At 37.9% G+C, this 14,618-nt stretch overlaps 1 protein-coding gene across 4 annotated transcripts; it reads left to right on the top strand.

The window, feature by feature from the left end:
- Positions 1-8,857: 8,857 nt before the first annotated feature.
- On the top strand, positions 8,858-13,605 carry LOC141544280 (uncharacterized). Of its 4 annotated transcripts, none has more exons than XR_012482573.1 (4): positions 8,858-8,989; positions 9,634-9,965; positions 11,092-11,420; positions 13,504-13,605. XR_012482573.1 is itself a non-coding variant. In XM_074270274.1 (4 exons), the coding sequence occupies exons 2-3, from the start codon at positions 9,647-9,649 to the stop codon at positions 11,370-11,372; spliced, it is 603 nt and encodes a 200-aa protein (XP_074126375.1). In that variant the 5' UTR covers positions 8,858-8,989; positions 9,634-9,646; the 3' UTR covers positions 11,373-11,420; positions 13,504-13,605. The 4 variants fall into 4 exon arrangements, 2 of the variants coding, with proteins under 2 accessions (XP_074126375.1, XP_074126376.1); XR_012482574.1 differs by having other exon boundaries at positions 11,037-11,420; XM_074270274.1 differs by having other exon boundaries at positions 11,089-11,420.
- Positions 13,606-14,618: the final 1,013 nt, after the last annotated feature.

The following is a 14,618-nucleotide window of genomic DNA, read 5'->3' as shown; positions in this document are numbered from 1 at the left end:
GTTATCTGAACAAAGCATGGACAGTTAGTAGGACCAAAGAGCTTTCATAGCTGGCTTCTCCGAATTGAGCACACAGTTTTAGGAAATGGGTTCTAGTTAATTTATGAGACAGTTTTCAAGTAGCTGTTATGCTCCCTTTATCTATGAGACAGTCTGTAAGTGACTTCTAGATTCCCCTTTGTAATCTTACTTCCAGCTATCATTACCTTGTCCTGGCTACTTTTTTTTTTTTTTTTATTATATATATATATATATATATATATATATATATATATATATATATATATATATATATATATATATATATATATATATATATATATTTTATAATATTATCCCTTGTATTCATTTTTCCAAATTACCCCCCCCCTCTATTCCCTCCCCCCGACGACAGGCAATACCATACATTTTACATGTGTTACAATATAGTCTAGGTACAGTACATGTGTGCGAATATCATTTTCTTGTTGCACAATAAACATTAGAATCCGAAGGTACATGCAACCTGGGCAGACAGATATTAGTGCTAACAATTTACATTCCCCTCCCAGTGTTTCTTCTCTGGGTGTAGCTACCTCTGTCCATCATTGATCAACTGGAAGTGAGTTGGATCTTCTTTATGTTGAAGATTTCCACTTCCATCAGAATACATCCTCATACAGTATTGTTGTTGAAGTGTACAGTGATCTTCTGGTTCTGCTCATTTCACTCAGCATCAGTTGATTTAAGTCTCTCCAGGCCTCTCTGTATTCCTCCTGCTGGTCATTTCTTACAGAGCAATAATATTCCATAACCTTCATATACCACAATTTACCCAACCATTCTCCAACTGATGGACATCCATTCATCTTCCAGTTTCTAGCTACAACAAAAAGAGCTGCCACAAACATTTTGGCACATACAGGTCCCTTTCCGCTCTTTAGTATTTCTTTGGGATATAAGCCCAATAACAGCAATGCTGGGTCAAAGGGTATGCACAGTTTGATAACTTTTTGGGCATAATTCCAGATTACTCTCCAGAATGGCTGGATTCTTTCGCAACTCCACCAGCAATGTATTAGTGTCCCAGTTTCCCCACATCCCCTCCAACATTCATCATTATTTGTTCCTGTCATCTTAGTCCTGGCTACTTTTAAATGTATTCACTACAATAACTAGGTGAGGGAGGGAGGGAAGGATAGTCAGAGAGATTAGAACAAGATACTATTTTATTTTTTTTTTATTATAGCTTTTTATTTACGAGATATATGCATGGGTAATTTTTCAGCATTGACAATTGCAAAACCTTTTGTTCCAATTTTTCCCCTCCTTCCTCCCACCTTCTCCCTCAGATGGCAGGTTGACCAATACATGTTAAATATGTTAAAGTATAAGTTAAATACAACAAGGGGCAGCTAGGTGGCGCAGTGGATAGAGCACCAGCCCTGAATTCAGGAGGATTCGAGTTCAAATCTGATCTCAGACACTTAACACTTCCTAGCTGTGTGACCCTGGGCAAGTCACTTAACCCCAGCCTCAAAAAAAAAAAAAAAAAAAAAAAAAAAAAAAGTTAAATACAACATATGTATACATGTCCAAAAAGTTATTTTGCTGTTCAAAAAGAATTGGACTTTAAGATAAGGTACAATTAACCTGTGAAGGAAATAAAAAATGCAGGTGGACAAAAACAGGAATTGGAAATGCTATGTTAGTGGTTCACACTCATTTCCCTGAGTTCTTTCACCCAATCATTGAGATTATTTAAATAATTATTTAATCATCATTTCATTTCCAATTACTTTTTGGTCTATTTACCCCTAGCTTTATGTTGAATGCAGTTTTTATTGCATTGTGAACTGAAAAGAATGCCTTTATTATTTCTGCCTTTTGCATTTAATTTTGAGGTCTTTATGTCCTAATATATGGTCAATTTTTGTAAAGGTTCCATGAACTGCTGAGAAAAAAAGTATACTCCTTTCTGTCTCCATTAAGTTTTCTTCAATGATCTATCATACCTAATTTTTCTAAAATTCTATTTACCTCTTTAACTTCTTTCTTATTTCTAGATTTATCTAATTCTGACAGTGCAAGGTTGAGCTCTCCTACTATTATAGTTTTGCTGTCTATTTCTTCTTGCCACTCTTTTTTTTCCCCACTCTCTTATCTTCTCCTTTAGGAATTTAGATGCTATACCACTTGGTGCATTTGTTGTATTCTCAATATTCGTGGATTTTACCAGTCAAGCACTATTTCTGAGGCTGACTTTGGTAATTAGTAGTGAGGATAGAAGAGGAGCTTAGAATGAAGCATGTATCTTCTATGCCATCCTGGCTCCGACCCAACAAGATACAAGTTTAACAAAATTAAGTACTCCACCCCCATGCCCTGGTGAAAAACTACTTAAGGTTATGCCTTACATCTAGGGATTCCCCAAAATGAGAGAGCAAAATGTAATAATAATAATAATCAATGTACAATGAAAACAGAATACAGGACAGGATAATTTATTTATTATACAACATATAATTCAGCATGTATTATATATACAAGAAAGGTTAGTAGCAGAGTAGGGGAAAAGTACCCCATTTCCCAACTAATTAAATGGAGAGTCAAAGAACAGAGTATTGTACTTGCCACACAACATGGAAAGTTAAAACCATGAGGTCATAGTTCTTCTAAAAACATATAACTTATTATCTATCTGGTTCTGTCAGAGGATGGGAGTGACCAGAAGGTCTCTCAGAATTTTATTCTAAAATACCATATCTTTCCTTTCTGGGCCCCACATGGTTGGGAGCATACCCCCAAGCTCCTAAAAGATCAACTGTATATATTCCATGTTGGAGTGAGGAAGAGGGCATTAAGTAGGGGGAGGGAAGGAGTGGTCATCAATACACATATTTAAATGCACATGTAGGCTATAAAATTGTATGATTATTAGCATTCTATGCCCTCCCCTTCTCTAGTATTCTACCATCTTTACAGTAAAAATGGAAGCTAATAAATCAAGAGTCAAAAGATCTTGAAAGCTAGAAAATTAGTCTTATATCCAATGAGTTAAATTTTAATAGGGACAAATGTAAAGCCTCATACTTGGGTTCAAAAAATCAATTTCACAAATGTGTTATAGGCATGAGCTATGAGTACCTCTTCATTGTTATTTTTGTAAGACCATAGGGAAGTTCCAGGGAGATTTGACTGATCAAGCCTCTGATGTTCATGTTTTTATATATTTTCTTCAAGCTTATAAGACAGAATGAACCGGCAAAAAAGTGTAACATAGCTAAATCCTGAGAATAACGAATCCCTTGAAGTGGTCACATTATTTGAATTTGCATTATTAAGTATTTTTAAGAATGTGCTCTTTTCAGACTTGGTATAATTACATTTGCACTTTTCAAAGGATATTTATAAACAGCTAGGTGACTCAGTGGATAGAACATAGAGCCTAGTGTCAAGAAGACTAAAGTTCAAATACATCCTTGCTAGCTGTATTACTCTGGACAAGTCATTTAACTCTTTGCTTCAATTTCCTCACTGTAAAATGAGTTGGAGAAAAAATATGGCAAACTTCTCCAGAATTTTTGCCAAGAAAATCCCAAATGAGATCCTACAAAGAGTCGGACACAATTGAAATGACTGTTCAATAACAAAAAGGATATTCACTTTTCAGATTTGAGATTCTTTTTCTTTTTAACCTAGCAAAAGTTGTAAAACTTGGACAATTTTTAAAATTAAATTTTATTTTTTCAATTATCAATAATTTTTTTTCCCTCTCACCTCTACTTCCCCCACACTGGGGAAGAAAAATCATTATAACAAATATGTGTAGTCAAGCAAAATGAATTCTCCTATTGATAATCTCTAAAAAAAACATGCTTCAATCTACACCCAGAGTTCATCACTTTTCTGTGGAAAAGTGCATAGCATTCTTCATCACTGGCCCTCTACGATGCTGGTTGATATTTTATTGATCAAAACTTTACAATAATATTGTTAAAATAGAAACTATTTTTCTGGTTCTGTTTACTCCATTCTGCATCTGTTCATACAAGTCTTCCTATATATTTATTTTAAAACATTTTATTCATTATTTCTTACAGCATAATAATATTTGGTTATATTCATATGCTATGATTTGTTTACCTATTCCCCAATTGATAAGCATTCCCTTAATTTCCTCCTCTTTGCTATTATAAAAAGAGCAAATATTTTTGCTCATTATTTTGTTTTTGGTAGGGTTTTTTGAAGCAATTGCCCAGGGTCACACAGCTGGAAAGTGAGATTGAATTTGAACTCAGGTATTCCTGTCTTCAGGGTTAGTGCTCTATCCATCTAGTTGCCCCTATGACTATTTTTGTACATGTGAATCCTATTCTTTGATATCTTTGGGATATTGTCTACTAGTGCTGTGATAATAGTAACTTTTGGGGCCTAATTCCAAATTGCTTTCCAACATATGGCTAGAACAATTCACAATTCCACCAACAATTGTCATTTTTCTCTTTTGCCAACTTTGCAGAAGCTTACAGTTTAAAAAACTAAGAAACCTAGACTTAAGTTTACTAGAAAAATAGCCTACCTCACAAAAATGGACTTTTGCAGAATGAATTGTCCTGGATAGTTACCAAAAATTATAGCAAGATCTTTCATTCAGGAGTCTCAGACCTTTACCAGACAGAGAGAGCTAATTTTAAAACTTTAACCTTGCAGGGATGATCCTGATCTCTTTACTAAAGGATGACAGAACTCTGATTGGATCCAGCAAACACTGGCAGAAATGCTGTACCCAGTGAGAAAGCAAGCTTAGCCTAACAAAAATAATGCCCTATTCAGCATGCCTAAAAGAGAAGTAGAAATGAAGAGGGGAGCCCTGAAACTCTCTCTCTGACTTGGAGGGGGGGGATTAAGGTGGAAACTACTTGAAGGAGAAAGTCTCCTTGAATCCTTCCCTTTGCAAAAGACCCACTCTAGGGAATCAAGACAAGTAATTTCATTCTGTTAGACCACATTAGGGGGTTAGATAGCCCCATTGATAACACTCACTACTGATTATAGGCCTATTCATTCAATCAGAAAATTCTCTATTGTAATTTATACTCAAACTGCCCCAGCCTCTAGCCAAAGTTTCAATTATAAAATGAAGCAACTGGGCTCAATTCCTTGCAGAGGACTTAAAATCAGGAATCATGCTAGGCCAAGGGATCTCCCTTGGCATAGCTACCTGTGAGGAACTCTCTGGCCTCTTTTCATTCTTTTGTCATTCTCTTTTCAGTGTTAACCTCTCTCTGTCTCTATCCCTAACAGGACTGTACCCCTCTTTACCTCTCTATTGGGATTTCTCTCCTAAGAACTTTCTCTGCCAGGACTTCTCTACTAGACCTTTACTTCTCTGTCGGGACCTTGCAAAAGCTGACTTCCCAGTGCCAATAAACTTCTTTTTGCCAATCTAACTTTTCGGGTCCCTAAATTCATTTACAAAGGACCTGCGCTGACCAGAAGGGGATTCCTACAACTCTCTGCCCTGCACACAACCTCATCAGAAGGACTTCTGAACTTTGGAGCATAACAGATTTAAATTGCCTTCTCTCTGCTATTGTCCTTAACGGGATGTGTCCCTTCTTCCCATTATCTATATATTTGGTTTTTGGTTTGTTTTTTTGTTTGTTTTAGAGAACTGTTAAATGGCTTGCTCAGGTCTTGCTGCTAGATTTTGTATTCCAAATTTTTCTCCTTCCCTCCCTCATCTCCCTACTTCGCAAGATAGCAAGCAATCTCATATAGGTTAAATATGTGCAATTCTTTTAATGATATTTTCATATTTGTCATGTTGTGCAAGAACAATCAACCAAAAAGGGGGAAAAATATGAGGGAAACCAACCAAATAAACAAAGGTGAAAATACTATTCTTCAATCTACATTCAGTCTCCATAATTCTCTCTCTAAATGTAGATGAGATAGTATTTTTTCCATCTCAAGTCTATTGTAATTGCTTTGAATCACCACATTGTTGAGAAGAGCCAAGACCATCACAGTTGATCATCACATAATCTTGTTGCTATGTATAATGTTCTCTTGGTTCTACTCATTGCATTCAGCATCAGTTCATGTAAGTCTCTCCAGGCCTTCTGAAATCATCCTGATCATTTCTTAAAGAATAATAATATTCCATTACTTTCACATACCATAACTTATTCAGCCATTCCCCAATTGATGGGCATCCACTTGGTTTCTAGTTCCTTGATGCTACAAAAAGGGCTGCTACAAACATTTTTGCATGAATGGGTTCTTTTCCCTTTTTTTTTAATGATCTCTTTGGGATACAGATCCCATAGAGAAACTGCTAGATCAAAGAGTATGCAGTTTGATAACCCTTTGGCTTTGGACATATTTCCAAATTGCTCTCCAGAATGGTTAGATCAATTCACAATTCCACCCACAATGTATTAATATCCCAGTTTTTCCACATCCCCTGCAACATTTATCATCTTTTCCTTTGATGTTGTTTTAGTAAAGAGAATGGGCTGCAGGAGAATGGGGGAGGGGGGAATTTATAGGTAATTACTATTCTCATATGAGAGTAGGATGATCATGTGCTATGATTTTAAGAGTATGGATCCACAGTTCTGATAGAAGTGGCTCTCTTCGGCAATGAGAGGATCCAATTCAGTTCCAATTAATCAGTGATGAACAGAACCAGCTACACCCAGAGGAAAAACACTGGGAAATGAATGTGGACCACAACATAGTATTTGCATTCTTTCTGTTGTTGTTTGCTTGTATTTTGTTTTTCTTCCCCGGTTATTTTTATCTTCTTTCTAAAACCGATTTTTCTTGTGCAACAATCTAACTGTATAAATATGTATACATATATTGTATTTAAGATACATGTTTGATATGTATGGGACTGCCTATCATCTAGGGGAGGAGGTGGAGGGAAGGAGGGGAAAAGTTGGAACAGAAGTCTTTGCAAGAATCAATGTTAAAAAATTACCCATGCATACGTTTTGTCAATAAAAAGCTATAATTAAAAAAAAAAAAGTAGGGATATGAACTTACAATAATCATCCTTTCAACCTAAGAATAAAATTTGTGGTATTTTAAATGTAATGGCCAATTAAGTGGAACTGAGGTAATGTGATTTTGGGTGCTCCGACCTTGGGGCTTCTGTTCTAATAAATGCTTCATCTTCTGGCTTTGAAATCTGCCTCAGGAAATTGAGCATACCAATCTATTTGAAGACAACCCTTAATTCATCTGGAGATTACTTCCTAGCCTTATCCTCGGGTCATAGAATTAACGTATTGAAAGCTGTATAAGTGTATCTCCTAGTTTCAATCTCTTTACTAGATTCTCTTAGAATGCAGTCCGATCAGTAATGGGGTCACATTGCTTTTAATAAACTTTGCCCCTTGACCAGGAAATGGGTTCAAACCTGCAAATTCTTTTGAAACTTATTAGACACCCAATCTGGGACTTTTGGTGTCCCCCCTTCTCAAAAGGTATTTTTTTTTTTTTAAGTCAGTGCCTAACTGGATTGCTTGCAGTTGGGAGGAAGCGTATGGGGGGAAGGGAGGGAGAAAATTTTGAAACAATGTTTTACGCCGGTGAATGTTTTCAACTGTGTTAAATGTCGAAAACTATCTTTGCATGTATTTTGAAAATAAAAAAAACTATTATCAAAAATTTCTTAAAGTGGGGGAGGGGGAAAGTTAATCCCTGCCCTTAAAGAGCTTACAATCTACTAGGAAAACACGTTAACCTGCGCAAACTGAATTTGTGGGAGGTCTCCGGAAGCTACAATAAAACCCGGAAAACTCCAAAAGCATTGTAGCTAATGGGAAATAGGAAGACTTAACTGAGCCCCTCAGCTCTCCAGTCAGTCGGAGGGCCAGAGTTCCGATAAGGCTCAAAGACCTGCACTGAACTGCAGAGGATTTATGCACAGCCATTTAGGAACAAAACTCCTCTTGGAAAATTGCAAATTCCTTGAGGGCTAATTGAATTGGATGAAGCCAAAAGGGAAATGCAAAACAGGCCATCAGAAATGGAATTGGAAGGTAGATCTGGCTCCCTCCTTCCTCCAAAGCCACTGATAGTTGTCCTGCGTTTTGGAAGAGGGCCAAAATGACATCACTATGTAGTCCAGTTACAGTGTGTCAGACTGTGGCTTAATCAGACCGATTTGAGCTCAAAATGCTCTGCCACTGCTCAGACACAAATAGTCCTTGTGAAACATTTGGGGTGCATCTTGAGTTTGCTTTGGGCTAATTCAATTGTGTTTTGCTCATAAAGCACACAGCCTCTTCTCCGAAGAGCTCACGCCATGCTGGGCGGTCCTGTACCCGGGTCTCCCTCGATTTGCAATGGATTTTAAAGTTGTTGTTTTTTTTTAAATTATAGTTTTTTATTTACCAGATATATTCATGGGTAATTTTACAGCATTGACAATTGCCAAACTTTTTGTTCCAATTTTTCCTCTCATTCCCACACCCCTCCCCATGGCAGGTTAACCAAAACATGTTAAATATGTTAAAGTATAAGTTAAATACAATATGTATACGTCCAAATAGTTGTTTTGCTGTATAAAAAGGGATTTAAAAATTCTTAAGAGAGAGCCTAGCGAGCTAATGTCAAGCCCTTTCTTCTCCGGGTGAATTTAGGAATCTGTTGCAGATTCTTTTTGAAGAAGCCCAGAGCCTGCATTTGGAAGCCTAGAGGAAGAGGAAGAATGGGCTCTTTAGGTCATCCCCCAACTTTACACTTTCGTTTTCATGCTTCTAAAAAGAAAAGGTACTGGGACTTGGGGGTGGAGAGAGTTGTTTTGTTTTTCCTAATCCCGCCAGGCTGAGAGCGTGAGTCAAGCCTGATTGGAGCCTTCCTGGCTCGCTCTGCGTCAGGGGCGGACCTAGCCAGGGGAGGAGCGGTCTTTGTCCGTCTACGCTCGATTAGAACGCTACCTGGAAGCCTATTTAGCTTAGGTTTCACTCACTTAACCCGGCAACTTCAGGTGAGACGTTCGGGATGCAGAAGGACACCCGACAGGGTATTTAGCTCCCTCGGTCCCTCTTGGACTAGGAGGCGGGAAGAGAGGGGTGGAGTGGTCAGTTAAGAAATGGTGCGCCTGCGGGGTTTGAGAGGGCGGAAAAACGGAGCTACCTGATTCATCCTCTTTTCCTCTTCCCTCCTCCATACCCACGATGTAGGGAGCCTATCTTGATACAATGTGTCTGGGGCCCAGGCTTGTTTGGGAGAAGTCCTCCAGGAGCTAAGCCTAAAAAGGAAGCCGAGGGAGGGAGCTAAGCCTAAAAAGGAAGCTGAGGGTGGGGACTTGCCTAATGCAAAAGCCTTGAATTTCCTATGGTTTACGTTCTCCAAGACCACCAGTAGTGAGTCACCGGCCTCTGCTTGCTCCACGTGGGTCCACTCCAAATTCTTAACCCTCCGGTGTGACCAACGCACGCCATTCTATGTATCAGTTCCTCTATAACATGTTCCTACCATCTACCCCATCTTTTTCTTTGGATTGTCACCCTAACTCCTTCCTCTTTCCTCCTAACCCGATTCTCTTGGTCCCTCTCCCTCCCCCCCCTTCCCCCTTGCTATGCCTGTGACCTAACTCTCTGTCTTGTGGTCCCCCACCCTGCTTGCCAGGTGAGCTGGTCTCATGAGCCAGGAAGTACAAATTCTTGAGATACTCCAGGAATTGAAAAATGAAGAGTTCCAGACCTTTAAGAAAATTGTGTGTCAGCAAGAGGCAGAAGCATCGGCCTGGGCGCTGCCAACTACCTCCCGGGAAGATATTGCCTACCATCTGGTGAGGTTCTGTGGCTCCAGAGCCCTGAATGTGGTGTCCCAGACACTGGACCGTGTCCCTGCTCGGCACCTCTTGGAAAAGCTTGGAGAGCCTAAACTTGAAGATAGTACTGGGAAACCGAAGACCAGCGTCAGCTCCCGAACTGGAAAAGAGCCTCGGGAAGGATTAGGTAAAATCTGATGCTCATTCTTGATTTCATTGTCTCCCTTATTTTCCTTAAAGTTTATTAATTACCATATTATTATATTGCCTGAGGCTTAATCTCTTTCTCAAATACTGATGTAATGGAATCAGTTTTGGACGTGGAGGCCAAAGTTAATTTATAATCCCAGCTCTGCTATTTTATGTTTTTGTGACAATAGGCAATGGATTAATTGGCCTTGGAGATTCCTCCCAGCTCTAGAGCTGTGCATCTAGCGTTTGCTTAGCATTACTCTTTATTGCCAATTCAGTTGGTATTCTTATACCATCAGTGATTTAAAATTTTTTTACCTTAAAATTTGAAAAAATTAACAAACAATAACAAAATAGGTGAATATATTATACTTTGATGCACGTTTAATCTCCATAGTTCTCTCTCTGGATGTGGAAGGCATTTTCCATCTCTAATCTGTTGGAATTATCTTGAATCACTACATTGTTGAGAAGAGCTAAGTCACAGCTAATTATCACGTAATCTTCTTGTTGCTGTATATTATGTTCTCCTGGTTCTGCTCACTTCACTTAGCATCAGTTCATCTAAGTCCTTCCAGGTTTTTCTGAAATAAGCCTGCTCATCATTTCTTATAGAACAGTAACATTCCATTACATTCATATACCACTTTTTGTGCTTTCATCTTCCCTCTGCCCATTAAAAAAGAAAAAGATAAAATCCTAGTAACAAAGATGCACAGGTAATCAAGCAAAACAAACTCTCCCATCAATCATATCCCTACAGGTGTATCATTCTGCATTTTAAGCCTGCATCAGTCCTAAGAAATCATAGTTGGTTATCACATTTCTTAAATGTACCAAAGCGATTTTCATTGACACTTTTCTTACTAAAAAATCCTTCCCCATGTTCTATTCATTTCATTTTGCATCATTTCAAGGAACTTTTCTCTGAAACGATCTCTTTTATCATTAATGGAACAATAATATTCCATTATATTTACATACTATAATTTGTTCAGACATTTCCCAACAAATCAGTGTTTAACCATTGCCTTCATTCCATCCCCCTCCCCTCCATCTAATCAAGGCTTAGGAAGGGGAGACATCAAAGATGACCAACTTTGCCTTGCCTTGTCTAGCAGAGCAATTGGTGACCCAAAAAATGCTGATGAAGCTAGCCCAGCATGTGGGGAGTGAATGGAAGGAACTGGGTATAATGTGCCTGGACCTTCAGCAGCACCAACTGGATAGACTGGATGAAGATCATTCTAAAACCACTACAAGCACTCGAATCTTCAACATGTTCCTACTGTGGCGGAACCGAGAAAAGGAAAAAGCCACAGTTCTAAGTCTCTACAAGCTTTTGTCTAAGAGCATTTCCATTAGCCCTGAGGCCCTTGCTGTACTTGTGGAGGAAATGTAACTCCTGCTCCAAAGGATAGTGAACTTCAGATCCTTTTTCTGGTTAAAGGTGAGATTCTTCTACTTGAACTCTGGACCTCTGTTTCCAAATGGGAATAGAAAATGTATATAGAAGTCAAACAACCATGGGATTTAGCTTACACAGGAACAACTGACTATTACCTAATAGACAGCATATCTAAACCCACCCTGATATTCCCTCTGTTATCTTTTCTTATTTGCCCATTCTGTTAATGGCACCATCACAATCTTAGTCTTCCAGGCTAGAAATCTTTTTGATTTATACAATTTAGTTACACACATTTAGAAAAAAATCTTTAATAGTATTTTATTTTTTCAAATACATGCAAAGATAGTTTTCAACATTCACTTTGCAAAACCTTGTGTTCCTAATCTTTCTCCCTTTCTTCCCCCTTCCCAAGACTGCAAGGAATCTGATATAGGCTAACCATGTGCAGTTCTTTTAAACATATTTCCATATTCATTATACTGCACAAGAAAAATCAGATTAAAAGGAAAAAGAAACATGAGAAAGAAAAAAACAACAACAAAAAGGTGAAAATACTATGCTTTAATCTATATTTAGTCTTTTTCTCTCGGGACACAGCTGGCACTTTCCATCCCAAGTCTATTACAATTGCCTTGAATCACCAAAGAGCCACATCCATCACAGCTGATCATCACATAATCTTGTTGCTGTTGCTGTGTACAATATTCTCTTGGTTCTGCTCACTTAGCATCATTAGCCATTAGACATCTTCATAGTTTTTGCAGTATGGTTAGGCTATGTAAGTCTTTCCAGACTTTTCTCATCATTTCTTATAGAACAATAATATTCCATCACATTCATATATCATAACTTATTCAGCTATTCCCCAACTAATTGGCATCCACTCAATTTCCACAAATTGAGCTTCTACAAACATTTTTACACATGGTCCATCAAAGCCAACTAAACAAAGGCTGATTGGTCTGTAATTATGCAGAGTTGCAAAAAGATGGGAGTAATCTCCAGAATCCATAGTAACAAGGAAAACATAGCAGAAAATATTGTGGTACTGGGTAAAATATCTCTTGACCATATTAGATCATCTTCCATCCATCTTCCTCATTTCCCTCAAGAGGCAAGACCATTTTTATTTGGGTATAGACTCTCTTCCAAACTTATCTATACAAAAGGAATTCCAATCTAAGCTCTAGAAATTGGTTACAGTGGTTGCTAAAAATTTTAACCATTAATAATAAATTTCACATTCCCTCCTCCCTTTTTTCTTTATCACAGATTTTTATTACACTAGATTCTTCTAGACTAATAATGCTGCATTGTATTTGATTCTTCCCTCTCTGTCACCCCCCCTCTACCTAATTGCTAGATCCTGTCAAATAAGGAAGATTCTAAAATAGGGGCTTCTTTACCTTAGATCCAAGACTTACATGTCATCGTTTTAAGACTCTGGGTATTCTTTAAAGGTGTGGGGTATGAGCACTTTCTCCCCTAGCTCAGCTTTCAGCCTTTTCACTGTTCGATGTGTAGTTGACCTTTTTTTTTTTTTTTTTTTTTAATTAGGTTCAAAACAACCCCACAACACAAGAAACAGGAAACTCATAGTAGCCCATAAACAAGCAAAAGTTCTTTCTGTCTTCAGTGGAACACTTTGCGCTATTAGACATCTACATAGTTTTTGCAGTATGGATAGGCTATTTTAATGCAGAAAAGGTGAGAGAGAAATAGAAGTGACATTATATGAGGAAAACATTACTCTTGGTCTTAGGGACAATGGCATATTGATGATTTATTTTATTTTATTTATAGGATTTTATTTTTCCAAATATATGCAGAGATAATTTCCAACATTTACTTTGCAAAACCCCATGTTCCAAATTTTTTTCCTTCTCTCCCTCTCCCCTCCTCAAGACAGCAAGCAGTCAGATAGGATATATATGTGCAGTTCTTCTAAACATATTTCCATATTCATCATACTGCACAAGAAAAATCAGTTCAAAAGAAAAAAAACAAACAAGCAAACCAATAGCAAAAAAAGTTGGAAACACTATGCTTTAATCTACATTCATTTCTTTCTACTTCTTTTGCTCTTGATTCCAGTTGAACAAATGTTCTTTTTTTTTTCTAGGCCAACTGGTACCAAGGAGGAGATGCTCTGGAGTGCTAACGTGATGTACATTTGAAAATATTATTCCCCCACTATATGAATAAATTAATTTTCTATTTTAAACCTTGGCTCACTTTCCTAGACGATATCCCTCCCCTGGACAAGCCACTCATTCAGGCTCTGGACATGCATAATTCTTTCACAGTACAGTACCCCCATGAGGCTCAACCTGAAAGACCCAGTTGATGTTATCCATTAGATGGTTCATCTTTTAAGTTGCAAGTTAGGGAATTCACTACTCTTTCCTTAAATCCATAAAATGATCTTCTAAAACAGTCCTCTTCCCACTACAAAATCTCTTTAGGAAAATGTAAGCCCCCTAAAGGCTTGTTGAATTGAATAAAGGCAAAAGGAAATTGAAAGAACTAGACAACCAGAAGCAGGATTGGAAGGTTAGCTCCTATTCCCCCTTTCCCCCAATCACATCAGTTGGCTGACTTAATGATTCCTCTGGGAATCTGTTAGAATCATCAGACCCTGTTTGAAGGCAGCGAGAATGGTGAGAGCCATTTCACTGATCCTTCACTCAAGCTCACCCTTACACCTTTTTCAACTTCTACTGTGGAAAAAAAAAAAAAAAGTACTAAAATCTGGGATTTCCTCCTACACATACACCCATGTCACTCTCAGGTAAAAGCTCTAATCGAAGCTGAATTTTGAATCTAGCTTCCCTCGTTGATAAAAGTTTGACTAGTAGATGAATTAAAACCTTCCCAGGAAACTGAGATAGCTTAGATTTATTCATCTTAAAGAGACCAAGGTTGGAGATCAGGTGAGACATGGGAGGACAGAGGGAAGTGGGAGGTATTTTAACCTGCTCTTAGTCTCTCTAGAATGATAGAGGAGGGTCCATGAAAAAATTAGGAAAATTATTAGCATAATTGACCATATCACTAACAAAACCAACAGATGTAATAATTATTTCACTAGATAAAGAAAAACTTTTGACAAAATACATTAAAAACATGAGAGCAGGGGCAGCTAGGTGGCTCAGTGGAAAGATACCAGCTTTGAATTCAGGAGGACCCGAGTTCCAAATTTGATCTCAGACATTTAACACTTCCTAGTTGTGTGAC

This window comes from Sminthopsis crassicaudata, chromosome 5 (assembly GCF_048593235.1).
Source record: "Sminthopsis crassicaudata isolate SCR6 chromosome 5, ASM4859323v1, whole genome shotgun sequence".
Classification (NCBI taxonomy): Eukaryota; Metazoa; Chordata; class Mammalia; order Dasyuromorphia; family Dasyuridae; genus Sminthopsis; species Sminthopsis crassicaudata.
The sequence above is the reverse complement of the archived record's forward strand: the minus strand, read 5'-3'. Positions and strand labels throughout refer to the sequence as shown.

What these genes read in the sequence shown, in the direction of transcription:
- LOC141544280 (XM_074270274.1), top strand. Translation starts at nt 9,647, where the DNA reads ATGAGCCAGGAAGTACAAATTCTTGAGATACTCCAGGAATTGAAAAAT. An exon ending in AGAGCCTCGGGAAGGATTAG is followed by an intron (nt 9,966 to 11,088) that starts GTAAAATCTGAT and finishes TGCCTTGTCTAG; the next exon opens with CAGAGCAATTGGTGACCCAA.